General features: G+C 38.4%; 1 protein-coding gene across 2 annotated transcripts in view; it reads left to right on the forward strand.

Moving 5' to 3' along the window:
* IQGAP2 (IQ motif containing GTPase activating protein 2) overlaps positions 1 to 15,187 on the forward strand; it is a 283,046-nt gene that overhangs the window by 43,567 nt on the left and 224,292 nt on the right. For both annotated transcript variants that reach the window (XM_047729600.1, XM_047729599.1), the window contains exon 2: positions 1,836 to 1,935. In XM_047729600.1, the coding sequence (XP_047585556.1) occupies positions 1,836 to 1,935 (100 nt within the window). The remainder of the gene's footprint in view (positions 1 to 1,835; positions 1,936 to 15,187) is intronic.

The following is a 15,187-nucleotide window of genomic DNA, read 5'->3' on the forward strand; positions in this document are numbered from 1 at the left end:
CCTGGGATCTTGAGGTGCAGGAGCAGAGGAGGGTGGTTCCAGAGCTGGTACTTGTCCGAAACTTGAGGGCTCTCCTCTAAAGTTCAGATCGGATTGAGTTTATTGAGAAAAAGAAGATGCTTTTGAGAAACACAAATCTTTGCTGACCCTTCTTGATACCATTGGTCTGGGATGTTTTCAAGGAGTGGAGCCACACTGGGAAGCTGAGAGTGGTAGGAAGGGAGGGTAAGAAAAGGATGGTGAGATGTGCAGAGACTCCTGCTTCTTTGGCCCCAGGTTTGTTATATCCAAGACTGTCCTGGTACTTTTCCATATCTCCCCTCTCCCTTCTTCTAGTTCCTTTTCTTCCTCATCTATAAGAAGAGATATTTCCCTAAGTTCTTTCATACTGGTTTTGTTTGTTTGTTTTTTCCATTCTACCCACACGTTTCTAGCCCTTATGTTTCTATTTTTCACTTGGGCAAATGACTTCAAACATGTTTACTCTGTGAGGTGGGATAAACTCCCTGCCTCATAGTGTCACAGGACTCACATGAGACAGTTCATAAGAAACACAGCCTGAGGGCTTGAAACAAAGTAAGCACTTGATAAATAAGCACCTAACATGTTCTTATATGCTTGTGGAATTCTGCCATATTTTATACTGATGTCAATTTAAGCCCTTCTCTTTTGAGTTTTTCCAGGGTTCTGATATTAGTTTTAGGTCTTAAGCATTCAGCATTGTACTTGCTCCAGTAAGAGTTCAAAAATTGATCTGCATTCCTTTTGTCTGCCACGATGATACTTTGGACTCCTCATTGGTAGGGCATGGGATTAGCTTTTTAAAGGATGGACGGCTGAACTTCACTCTTCTGCATAGAACCAGGGGTCTCGTTTATGAAATGGCTGATTGGAGCTGGTGGCAGGGGGAAGAAAAGAGCATATGGACTTTCCTGCCTCACGTGACCCATTTCACTGCTACACACTTACCTTAGTGTTTATTAGATGAGTAATGGAACAAACTGGAAACCAAATTGATTTTCTAGCTATTGGAATTAAAGGTCAGGATTGAAGAAGGAAAAGAAGTTCCTTTTTATGGGAAAGGAATGTTGTCATGAAAATGGACAGCTAGGAGTTGGTTGATGTGATAGTTGAGTGCTGTTGAGAATCGGGGCAGAGGACATGCACTCAGGAAGTGGGGAGGCCGTGTTCTCTACAGAAAAAGCTGAATTGTGGAAGCTTATAAACTAGGTTTATGTTGGAATAAACTGTGTGGGCTTGGAAACTGCTCACTTGATGTCTCCTTTGATTTGAACTTTTGGATACCTGTTGACCAGGAGGGTTAGCCTCACAAAGGCCAAGAAACATGTGAAAGAGGAATCTCAGAGATGTTGGCATGATGCAAACAGAGTTTGCATTGCATGAGAAGCTTTAAATCCCTTCAGGAATGGGAAAACACACGCCCTTGTAGATTATTTGTTAAACCTCAGAATTTTCAGGAAGGTCCAACCTGAGCCACTGGGCCAATTCTACAAGCTTGTTAAGGAAAGTTGTTGCAAGTGGACCATCCTCTAATTGATTTGAAGCTGTCTAAATTCTATGACATCATGTCTATGAACTATGATGGCTTTTCTCATTCTATGGAGTAATTTTAACCCATACTGCACTTTATTTTATTGCTAGCAAAGACCTACTGTAATAATCCCAAGGCAAATCTTTCTGTGCCTGATGTTTCAATACCCCTGTCTTTAGTGTCCATTGTTGAATTGGTGAGTTTTTTTCCTAGTTGTTGTCTCCGGTGTTTATTTGATGTTCACTGACCTTACAAGTAACGTGATGCTCTCCTCTATTTTTAGCTATCGTGGATGATGAAAGGCTCTCCGCAGAAGAGATGGATGAGAGGAGGCGGCAGAACATTGCTTATGAATATCTGTGCCACCTAGAGGAAGCCAAAAGGTAAGATCCCAGCATAGTCTCTTTGTGCACCTTCTCTTAGATGCTCTTTGGGATCTTGTACTTTTAGTAACTCCTTTGCTGTCTGGATGGTAGCAGTGTAGTGGGAGAAGGACCACCTGTCTTTTTGTAAATGGTCTGGCAAATTAAGAGAATGTTGCTGCCACAACCAGGGTCAAGGCAGCAGGGAAGCAACTAGTATTTCTTCTTCCTTAGATTCTCCCAGGAAATCTCTGGCCAAAGTGCAGATTTTTTCAAATTCCTCATGTCACTGGTGTGGATATGGGGGAGCAGTGAAGACTTAAATCACCTTCCTTTTTTTATGTTTTTAATTTTAATTCCAATATTGTTAACATACAGTCTCTTAGTTTTAGGTGTGCAGTGTAGCGATTTGGCAATTGTATACATTACTCAGTGCTCGTCACGCTCAGTGTACTTTAATCCCCCCTGCCCAGAGCTTCCTCAGATATTTTTCTCGCTCCCACCCCAATAATTATAAATGCCCTATAGGACAGTATCGTTTTGGACTGAAGTCCGTCAGTCACTAGGCTAAAATGTAGATTTATGACCGCAATCTCCATTTTAACCCATGGGTGTGTGACCACTTAGGATACGTTGTCTCTAAAATCATATTAACTCTTGATGCCCTTTTAGATTATAAGTAAGTGTTGGTTTCTCTGAGGAGAAAGTGAAGATAAATAATTTGTACTTAGGCCTATGTGTCAGAGGAATCAGAAGAACTTTGTCCTATGCTGGGTGAATGCTGACTGCTATAACACCCATATGCAGTGATTTACATTTTCATTGAGTACTTTGTGCTGTGATCAAACAACAGTATGGTTGCATGGGCAGATAATATGTTCCAGCTTTCTTAAGTGTATAGAAAATATTTGGGTCATGGTCATTGGTATTAATTATCTCTAATCACTAATAAATAGCTATCTACAGAGCTAGAAGACTGAGGGTTTTTTAATTATTATTATGTTCAGTTAGCCAACATATAGCAGTACATAATTAGTTTTTGATGTAGTGTTCAACGATTCATTAGTTGCAAAGAATGAGGTTTTAAATCACTGTTGTGTAGAAGAACATTCAGTGACACATGAGCTAATTTTGGCCTCAAAATTGCTTGAAAGGGGATTTCTTCATGTTTTTTAATATTTTAAAAGTCTCTTGTAGAGCTAAGCTCTGAAGACTGCTCTTAAGGTTATTAAATATGTCTGTGAAGTTGACAGGTTGCAGGTCACTGAAGACTCAATATCAGTCAGATTATGAAAAATAGGCTTTTAGTCAAGTTGTTGATAACAAAGTTAGATAAGGAGAGTGATTCCTAAACATTCAAAATAAACATTCTTTTAGAGAAAAAGTTGAGGGAGAGTTACTGGAACTTTTCATCTTAAACACACTTTGTGTTCTAAGTTTTTGCCTCTTGTTTTTTCTAAGTGAGAAGCAGTGTCACACAGAGGAGATGTGTGACTGGGAGTCAGGGGACTGGATTTCCTGCTCCCACCATTACCACTCTGGAGCTCTGTGACCTTGGGCAAGGTCATCTAATCTGTGGGAACTTCAATTTGGTCTCCTCTCTAATGAGATGATAAAGATGTTAATGCAGTAAGGAGTTTTCATTGTGTCATAAAATAAAATGCTTAAATTAAAAAAAAAAATACATTAGTATCACCTGCCCTATAACCTGGGGTTTCCCCCCGCTAAAAATCAACTAAAATAAAAAAGGCCTAAGTGTTCTATAAACTAGAGTACCAGTCAGGTATATGGTGATAAGCATAGTTTTCTCCTGAATGTGTCAAAGGTATCAATACAGCTTGAAGTCTTGCATATTGTTTAATGTCTTCAAAATTTTGTAGTTGAATTTCGTTTTAGAAAAGTCAACATAGGGGCACCTGGGTGGCTCAGTGGGTTAAGCCTCTGCCTTCGGCTCAGGTCATGATCTTGGGGTCCTGGGATCGAGCCCTGCATCGGGCTCTCTGCTCAGCAGGAAACCTGCTTCTCTCTCTCTGCCTGCTTGTGATCTCTGTATGTCAAATAAATAAATAAAATCTTTAAAAAAAAAAAAGCATAATAATTAGTCCAGGTTCTTTGAAGAAAGTTTAAGAATAGTTCAATTGAAAGAAAAGACTAGAAAATATACAACTTTTCCTCTCAGATCGTTTTATAAATTCTTTTTTATGAGAAGAGATCGGATGTAATATGTATTTATGAATCTTCATAAGATCTGAACGTGTTTTTGTGAATTCCGGGGAACCTGATTCTTGGTCACAGAGACTATAAAAATTTATGTGGTCATTAATACACATATATATTAGTAGGTGAACTATGATTTCAAAAAGCATAGTGTGTAGAATTCTGATGGTCCTGAATTCAAGAAATAAATGAAGGGATGAATTAGTCTCTGTTCAAAAAATTGAGAGGGTTTGGCACATGATTATTTTACAGTGCTCTTGTCTTTGGAATTTGTCATAGTGGGTTTATTATAGTGCATGCATATGCATGTATTAGTGTGAGTGTGGTCAGCTGCTGCTTTTAATACAGTTGAACCAACTTTGGTATATTTTATTTTATTTATTTATTTATTTAATTTTATTTCTTTTCAGTGTAACAGAATTCATTGTTTTTGCACCATACCCAGTGCTCCATGCAATACGTGCCCTCCATTAATACCCACCACCTGGCTCCCCCAACCTCCCACCCCCCAACTTTGGTGTATTTTAACTAAAAATGTGTAGGTTCTGCATTTGTGCCTCTCTTTTTCTGTTCTAGAGGTGAGAGCTGGAAGGATATGTTTGTATGTCCTGTAACTCAGAATTTGTAAAAATCCAAAATTGTAACAGTCCATTATATATCTAACTTTGCTTTTATTAATTTCAAAATTCTGTGATAATTATTAGACCATTTAAAAGTTACTCTACTCAGAGAAAATACTAGTACTAATGCGAAAAGGATGATGGGTTACTATGAACAATTACAAGCCAACAATATGTATAAAATAACCTAGATGAAATGGACAAATTCCTAGAAAGACATAAACTATCAAAACTGACTCTAGGGGTGCCTGGGTGGCTCAGAGTGTTAAGCCTCTGCTTTTGGTTCAGGTCATGGTCTCAGGGTCCTGGGATTGAGCCCCACATCAGGCTCTTTGCTCAGCGAGGAGCCCGCTTCCCTCTCTCTCTCTACCTGCCTCTATGCCTACTTGTGATCTCTCTCACTGTGTCAAATAAATAAAATGCAAAACAAAACAAAACAAACAAACAAAAATAAAACAAAACCTGACTCTAAAAGAAACAGAAAATATGACTAGACTTAAGCAAAAAGATTAAGTTAAATCAAGAAATTGCCCATTTTTCCAAAAAATATTAGAGGAGGAAACACTTCCCAACTCATTCTACTAAGACTAGTATTGTTTTGATATCAGACAAAGGTACTTCAAGGTACCAATGCTGGTACCTCAATGATAGACCAGCATCCCTTATGAATACAAATACAAAAATCCTTAGCAAAATAGTGGCAAACCAAGTCCAGTAACATATAGAAAACATTACATGCCACTAAGCGGGTTTTATCCTATAAATGCAAGTTTAGTTTAACTCAAAAATCAGTCATAACAATTCAGTGAAGAATAAACAGTCTTTTCAACAAATAACCCTGACACAACTGGTAATACTCAAGAAGCATAAAAATGAATTTGGATCCCTATCTCATGCATAATATAATCTAAATTTGAGAACTACAACTACTAAACTTCTAAAAGTAAACAGAAACAAATCTTTGGGATCTTGGGTTAAGCAATGGTTTCTGCGACTTGATGTCAAAAGCACAAACAAAACAGAAAATAGATATATTAGTATCAAAAAATTAAGGCTTATGATTCAAAGGATATCATCAGAAAAGTAAAAAGTCAACCCATGAAGTGGGAGAAGATATTTGCAAATCATATAACTCAACATAAAAAGTAAAAATCCAGTTTTGAAGTGGGCAAAAGTTCTGAACAGACATTTCACCAAATAAGATACAAATGTGCAATTAGAACAGGGCAGGGTTCTTAACATCAGCAGTTAGGGAAATGTGAAGTGAAACCACGATGAGGTACTACTTTACACTAGAGTAGTTATAGTCAAAAAGACTGACAATATCAAGTATTTGCAAGGATGAGGGTAGGTGCTGGTTGGACTTCAAAATGGTACAGCTACCTTTTAAAAATATATTTCTTTGAGAGGGAGGAAGAGTGGGAGTATGGGCAGTGGGAGAGGGAGAGAGAGAATCTCAAGCAAACTCCCCACTAAGTGTGGAGCCCAATATGGGGCTTGATCTCATGACCCTGAGATCATGACCTGAGCCAAAACCAAGAGTTGGACACTCAACCAATTGAGCCATCCAAGTGTCCCGGTGCAACTACTTTTTAAAACATTCTGGCAGCTCCTTAAAAAAATTAAATCTGGAGTTGCCATATGACCCAGTAATTGCAATACCAGCTATATACCAATGAAAACTGAAAAATTATGTGCACACAAATGTACACACAAATCGTCATTGAAGCATTATTCACAAGACCAAAAAAATGGAAATAATCCACATGTACATCTACTGATGAATAAACAGAATGTGATATATCCCTACAATGAAATATTCATCTATAAAAATGATATTAACAAATCAAATTCAATAATGTATAAAAAAAGACTAAATCACAACCAAGGGAGATTTATCCCAAGGTGTGCAAGGCCAGTTGAACATTTGAAAATCAGTGTGCTCTATCACATTAATAGGCTAAGTAAGAAAAATTACATGATGATGTCAGTATATCAGTGCAGAAAAGGCATTTGACAAAATCTAAAACTTAACTAATAATTTAAAATAATCTAAATAATTTAAAATAATCTAAAACTTAACAAGGAATAGAGGGGAACACACTCAGTTTGAGAAAGCCTGAATGAAAAGCAATGTGCTTAAAGCTAACATCCGTACTTAATGTTGAGAAAGTCAAAGTTTTCCCATTAAGATCACACAAAAGGCAAAGATGTTCTGTCTCACCGCTCCTTTTCAACATTGTACTGGAAGTTCTAGCTAATGAAATAAAACAAAAAAAGAAAGCCTATACAGATTGGAAAGGAAGATGCAAATTTCTTCACAGATATTTCTTCACAGATGACATGATTGATGATGTAAAAAACCTGAAAAAAAAACTTTAAAAAACTGTAACTAATAAGCAATCACAGCAAACTTGGAGAATATAAGATTATATAAAGAAGTTAATCATTTTTCTATATACCAGCTAAGAATAAGTAAAGTTTGAAATTAAAAACATAATTCCATTTACTAGCACTCAAGAAATGACTTAGGTATAAATTTAATAAAGTACACACAAAATCTATATGAGGAAAACCATAAAATTCTGATGAAGTAGAAGAAAAATAAATGGAGAGAGATTCCATGTTCATGGATAGGAAGACAATATTGTTAAGATGTTACTTCTTTGCAACTAGAGTTACAGATTAATGCAATGTCAGTCAAAATCTCAAGTTATTTTTTTGCATATTGACAAGGTGATTCTAAACTTTACATGGAAAATCAAAAGACCTAGAATAGCTAACATGATATTAAAGAATAAGGATGGAGAACTGACACTTTCAGTCTTCAAATTTAATATAAAGCTCCAATGATGAAGACAGCGGCACTGGTGAAACATTAGACAAATAGATGAGTGAGAGAGAATGGAGAACCCAGAAATAGGCCCCTATAAATATAAGAAATTGACCTTTGACAAAGGAGCAAACCAATACAATGGAGCAAAGATAATCTTTTCAATAAATGGCGCTGGAACAATTGGACATGTGAAGGATGAATCTAGATCTTAGACCCCATACTTTTCACAGAATATACCATTATACCCTTCACAAAAAATACCTCAAATGGATCTGACCTATATGTTAAAAGAAAAAGTATAAAACTTTAAAAAGATAACAAAGAGAAAACTTAGATGAAATCGAGTATGGCAGTGGCTTTTCAAATGTAGCACCAATGGCATGATCCATGAAAAAAAAATTGGGAAGCTGGATTTCATTAAAATTAAAACTTTCTGCTTTGCTAAATGCAATCTCAAGAGAATGAGAAGACAGTCCACAGACTGGTAGAATATAGTTGCAGAGAACATAGCTGATAAAGGATTGTTACCCAAAATTTGTAAAGAACTCTTAAAACCCAAGAGTAAGAAAAGAAGTAGATTAAAGAATGGGCTAAAAACCTTAATAGACACATCACTGAAGAAGACATACCGGTGACAAATAAGCATAAAAAAAGAGGCTCCACATCATATGTCATCAAGGAAGTACAAAACAAAACAAGAAACCACTGAACATTTAGCAGCATGGCCAAAATCTGAAACACTGACAATACCAAATACTGTGAGAATTTGGAGCAACATGGACTCTCTCATTGCTCATGGAAATGAAAAGTGATATAGTCATTTTGGAGAGTGGTTTGACAGCTTTTTAAAAAACTAAACATACTCTTACCATATGATCCAGCTATCGTGCTCCTATTATTTATCCAAAGAAGTCTTAGGTCCACACAAAAAACCTGTACATGGATGTTGATGAAAAAAATTTTTAAAAGATTTTGTTTATTTGAGAGAGAGTGAATAAGCAGGGGGAGGGGCAGAAGGAGAGGGAGAGGCAGACTCCTTGCTGAGCAGGGAGTCTTATGCAGGACTCCAACCCAGGACCCTAAGATCATGACCTGAGCTGAAGGCAGACGCTTAACCAATGGAACGACCCAGGTGCCCCTGAAAGATTTCTTTAATAATGATAAAATTTGGATATGACCAAGATGACCTTCAGTAGGTGAGAAAATAAATACACCATGGCATATCAAGACAATGGAAAGAACTGGGCTATTGAGCCACGACAAGACTTCAAGGAACTTCAAATGTATACTGCGAAGTGAAATAAGCCAATGTGAGAAGTCTACATCCTATATGATTCCAGCTATGATGTTCTGGAAAAGGCAAAATTATGGAGACAGTAAAAATTATCAGTAACTGGGAGAGGAGGATGAACAGATGGGGGCACAGAGGATTTTTAGGATAGTAAAAATACTCTGTATGACAGCACAGGGATAAATGTCATTATCTATTTGTCCAGACCCACAGAATATGTATCACCAAGAGTGAACCATGATGCAAACAATGCAATTTGGATGATTATGATGGGTCCACGTAGGTGCATCCATCATAATCATCCAAATTGCATTGTTTGCATCATGGTTCACTCTTGGTGGTACATATTCTGTGGGTCTGGACAAAATATTCTGGACCAAATATTCCAGTGCGGTGCAGGATGTTGACCATGGGAGAGACTATGCATGTGTGAGGGTGGGGGGTAAATTTATGTACCTTCTTTTCAATTTTGTTGTGAATTTAAAACTTCTGTGAAAAGTGGTTGTAGAGAATGAAATACTGGGACACCTGGGTGGCTCAGTTGGTTAAGTGTCTGCCTTTGGCTCAGGTCTTGATCCCAGGGTCCTGGGACTGAGCACCACATTGGGCACCTTGCTCAAAGGGGAGCCTGCTTCTCCCTCTCCTCCCTGCTTGTGCTCTCTCTCCCTATTTCTGTCGCAATCTCTGTCTCTCAAATAATTAAATAAAACCTTTTAAAAAAGAATAAAATACTGATACATACTTCAATGCAGATGGACAGTGAAAATATACTGAGTGAAAGAAGCCAGGCCCAAAAGACCACTTACTGTATAATTCTGTGTATATGAAGTATCCAGAAAAGGCAGATCCATGGAGACAGATGGTAGATCACTGGTTGCCTAGGCCTGTGTGTGTGTGTGTGTGTTGGCGGGGGAATAGAGAGATTGGGGAGTGACTGGTAATTGGTATGAAGTTTGTTACTGCAAGGACAAAAATGTTATCAAATTGATTGTGGTGATGCTTGCATAATTCTAAAAACCACCCAATTATATACTTTAAAGGGGTCAAGGGATGGTATAAACACTATATCTTGTTAAAACTGTTACTAAAGTTCCATTGACCAGACTAGTTTAGAGAAGTTCTTAGTAAAGCTGTTAACTTAGAAGAAATGGCATTTAGCAGACAAAATCGGCATCAAAGGTATGACTAAGATACATGGATTGTCTAAAAAGTTTTATGTTATAGTTTTTTTGAGCATCCACCTTGTATAAACAGGTACAATAGGGTCACTTTGGGGAATGGAGATATAGCAACTAATAATGTGCTCAAGAAAGCTTACTATTTGGTTAAAGTAAAGCTTTTACTCATGAGCTTAAAATTCTTTCCTTCACTTACGTTTGCTTCGTTAATCTCTCTGCATGTGTGTGCATGAGTATCTCCCTGTATCCAGCTCATCATTCTCTTAAATATCTCTGCTATTTTCACCTCTTTTCCTTACCACGAGCCTCCTGAAGCCTTCTAACTTCTCTTGCTGGATTACTGCAGTGGTCTCTGACTGGTTTCCCCACTCCTCTGTCTTCTTTAATCCTTAATCTGTATCATAGTCAGATGAATTTCTTCAAAACTCTGATCTGTTGTGGCCAACCCCATTGAGAACCACCCAGTGGTTATTTATTTATTAATTATTCTCTTGGAATAAACACTAAACCCTTGTATAGGGCCTCATAAGCTCTGCCTACTCCCGTCCTTACAGCCTGGACTCCAGGTTCATATTGTGCCCTGTTCCCTAATTGTTTTGTATTCCACCCACATTGACCTCTTTTCCATGTTCCTTCCTGTGCAGGACCTTTGCATGTACTATTCCCTGTTCCTGCTTATCTAATCAGTTACTATGGTCTTTAGATCTCAGCTCACTTTTTCAGGGAGTCCTTCTTTGACAGACCCATCTAGGTCAAAAACCCTTGTTCTAAGGTACCATAACATCATATCTGTCACATACTTGAATGAAATACTTAATGCCCAGTATTGTATTATTATCATTTGTTTACTAATTAGGTTTAGTTGTACTTTGTTTTCTGTATGTTTTCCTTTTCCTGGAGATAAGAAGTAGAATGTGAATTAGATTGATGGTAGATGAGATTCTAGATGGTTTGGCTAGACTTTCAGCCTAAAGGTGAAATTTAATCTTAGTCTCACTGATAAATTCTATATTGCATTTAGGTGGTTCCTGCCATCTGTGTGACCCAATGGGTTATGAAGCTGGGAATCCTAGACAATTGAATGATACCACAGTGAACTAGAAGTTACCTGGAGAAGGACATAGAGTATTTTTCAGTGAATGAAGGAATGACTAAATGAAGGGAGGGGGAGGTCACCTGTATATTAAGGTGACTTATGGCTGAAATTATTGCTACTGGTTGTTAAAATTATGACTTCTGGACATATGGACTTGTTAATTAAGTCTCAATGCTAGTATTAATGACGGAATTATGAAAGGAATATTTTTAGGACCAAAAAAGAGAGCTAACTGCTTTATAAAGTTGCTCTTGACTCACAGGATAAAGGGTTTACATGGTATCATGAAGAACCAGTCATTGGGAGGCAGAGGATATCTGGCATATATATTAGCTACCCATGACTATGTAACAAATTACTCTAAACTTAGCAGCTTAAAACAATGAACATTTATCTTACAATTTTTGAGAGTCCAGAATCTGGTCATCATTGAGCTTGGTCCTCTGGCATTCAGTCTCTCATAAAGCCATAGTCATCACAAGGCTTAGGCAGGGCAGATCTGCTTCCAAGCTCAGTCTTGATGTTGGCAGGATTCAGTTCCTGATGGACGTTTGGACTGAGGATCCCAGTTCCTTGCTGCTATTAGCCATAGGCCTCCCTCAGTTCCTTGACAGATGGGCCTCTCTGTGGGGGTAGCTCACAATATGGCTGCTGGTTTCCTTCAGTGAGCAAGCAAGAAGGTGAGTAAGATGGAAGCTAGAGCCCTTTTGTAATCTATTCTTGGAAGTGGAGTCCCATAATTTGCCATATTCTATTGATTAGAATCTAGTTACTAAATCCAGCATGTGTTCAAGGGGAGAAAAGTACAGAAGGGCATGAATTCTGGGAGGCAAGAATCCTTAGGGACCACCTTCCAAGCAGCCTTCTATAGGGTATATGCATATTCTTTTGCTGTTGACCCCAGAAAACGTACTAAGCAGGGAAAATACTCTTTGTTACTATCAGAAACCAAATCAGGAATTGGCTGTTGTCTTGGTTTACATGATTATGGTACTAAAGTTATTTATTCCTTGGTATTTTTGAATTGGGAACTATTTTGGACTAAGCTTTTCTTTCTTCATGCCTTTTTAAGTAATACCAAGTGGATTTTTACATTTTTTCAGGCGGACCCTAAAAGCTGTTTTGATAGTTTCTTTGCTGTGGGTATTTTGCCGAAACGGGACTGTTTAGACACGTCTGCTACTCATACAGACTTTGTTTTTGTCTTGTTTTTTAAAGACTTTATTTACTTATTTGACAGAGAGAGACACAGTGAGAGAGGGAACACGAGCAGAGGGAGTGGGAGAGGGAGAAGCAGGTTTGCCGCCAAGCAGGGAGCCCAACTTGGGGCTTGACCCCAGGACACTGGGATCATGACCAGAGCTGAAGGCAGACACTTAATGACTGAGCCACCCAGGTGCCCCTCATACAGACTTTGAAAGTTTCTCTGTGATGTCAGAAATCCCACCATTTAAATTAAAGGAGTTAATTTTCCAAAAAAGGAATTAGATTTGAATAATGAAAATGAATCTATTTTAAGAACTTCATTTCTTTAGTTTTTTAGGACAACTGTGCAAAAAAATCTTTGGGATTTTTGTCTTTGGGAAAACTCTTGAGTTGAGGAGGGAAATCAAATTGGAGCCATTATGATGGTTAGGGAATGGGAGAGGGTATCTTGGCAAGAAAAGGACAGGGAATTTGCAAATTACACTTGAGCAAATAGTTATGAATGGGGCTGCTGTTTGTTTCCCAGGGAAGTTCTTGAAATATTACATTTCTTTTTTAAGGAGAGAGAAAATGCTGCAAATCCTCTGGTGTGCTTGTTTTTTCTCTCCTACCCCTGAAAATAAACAAAGCAAAAAATCCTTCCCTTGGTGATGGACTTGTTTAGAAATATTATCTTCAAAGAACTCTTTATGTGAGCCAAGCTGTTCTTTGTATTAGTGAGTCTGGGACAGTTTCATATGTGTCCTGGAAGTGAAACAAAACACGGGTGTGATTCCTTTTGTGTCCATGCTTACAACTCAGCAAACCAAAAAGACACCTCATTGATTAGATCAGGTCTCAAGCTTTGGCCTTACCTAGTAGGGAGGTAGAGAATTATATTTGAAAGGAGAAACGCTTCTATGTTGAAGCAAGTGAGAGCCGTGAGTATGGGTTTACAAACACTGAATATTTGTGACTACTTTAAGAAAATGAATCTTTTAACTGGGAAATGCTTTAGAGAATCTATTAGATTTGCTTGGACCTCACTGTTTTATTTTTCCCCCAAAGGATGCTGCTTATGGCTGAGAGAAACTGGGAATTTGGAAGAAAATGGCTTTCTTGGTTATCGACCCATTAAGTGACATGTAGTGGCTCTATAAAGAAGGTTAAGGAAATACTAGGGAATTGTTAATAGCGTTTTCAAAATTTAAATAACTTTTCTATTTCCATGGCATTTCCCCCTTCCTCCTTGTTCTCTCACTGGCTCTGATGTCACCTTGGCCGTCCAAGAGAACAAGATGAAGTGCGGGGCCTGCTTCTGAGGAGTAGACTGTTTGGACCTGCTTTCCAATTCACTTGCTTTGGGAGCTACAGGCCACAGAGATCCAGGCTCTTTTTGACAGCCCAGGGGTTGTCCCCCTGAGGTACATATCAACAATAGGGAGATAGAATCATCTCTGAGGAGAACAAGCCTTCAGAGTTAGCCATCAGGGAACAACCTTAAATAAGACTTGGTCTTAACGGGGGGTATCATGGCACAAGAGGAGGCAGGGTGCCAGGCAGCCCAGCCTGCCAGGGTGTGATGCTTGTGGCCTGGCCCTTGGGGCACTATTGGTGCTGAGGTCCAGCTGGGTGGTAATTGGGGAGTATGTTATGGAACTGGAGAAGAAGGGTCAGATACTAAGGATGTAACGGGAGAAGCTGCAGGGTTTGGCTAGGGACTAGATGTGAGGGACAGAGGACTCTGGGAAGTCACCTGCTTTGGGACAAATCCATGGTTCAGCTCCCTGACTCAGCCACACATACTGTATGGTCTATGTCGGGCGAGCCTGGGGTTGGAATACAGAGCTGAGAGACTTCTTCAGTTGCGTTGATTTTGTGTCCCAGCCTTGGGTATATATTGGGAAGATGCCAATCAGGTGACATCTGACAGATCAGAGCTTAACTTTTCAGAGTGCTGGTATTTTTTAAAAATAAATCATCAATACTAATCATCTCCAGCCAAAGAGATGTTGAGCAACTGATATTTGATCCCAAAGCTTATATTTGTTTCGGGCTCTTTGAAGTTGGAGAGCTGGGACAGGCTAGGAATTTTCCATGGTCTGAAACATACTTGACTGTAAAGGTTATCAGGTGAGTATCATTCACTCACCAAGCAGAGTGTCCAAAGCACTCAACTTACAAAGGGTTATCCCCATTTTATAGATGGAGGAAGTAAGTCCCGGAAAAACTTAAGGAATTTTTTCCAAGGTCACAGCAACTAGGCGATGTAAACAGTATTCTGACCCAGGTCTGTCTGATTTCAAAGACTGTGCTTAAAAACTAACACACTGTCTTATTTCCTTATTTCTCAGTGTATTTCGATCATGTCTTTATCATAAGATAAGAACTCTTTGATTTTGGTGGTCTTGGTTTTTAAGTTCTGTATAGACTGGCTTTGTTCTAGGTCTTGATGAGCTTTCACTACCTGAGCTTTAAGGGAATTAACACCGTATGGCCATCCATTGTGGAGGTTTCTTGGATTTTTTTTGTTTTTAATTTTCTTTCCCTTTCTCTCTCTCTCTCTCTTTTCTCTTTCTTTTAAACTTTTTTTGTTACTTGCTTGCTTGCTTGTTTCTGTTTTGTTTTAACTAGTACTTCGACTAGTAGTTCTGGGAAGATTTTAGCTCATAGTCTCTCTTCCCTTCTCGTCTCTTGTCTGTCTCTGTTCTAGTAGACTTCTTGAAGTTTTAGTAGGAATTTGTACTTTTCAGTGATGTAGACTTTTTTCTTCTCTCACCCAAGCTAGTTCTAGTGCATCTTTTTTCTTGGTTAGGTCTGGATTCTACATTCATTTCCTCAGGTTTTTGT

This window comes from Lutra lutra, chromosome 5, assembly GCF_902655055.1.
Source record: "Lutra lutra chromosome 5, mLutLut1.2, whole genome shotgun sequence".
Classification (NCBI taxonomy): Eukaryota; Metazoa; Chordata; class Mammalia; order Carnivora; family Mustelidae; genus Lutra; species Lutra lutra.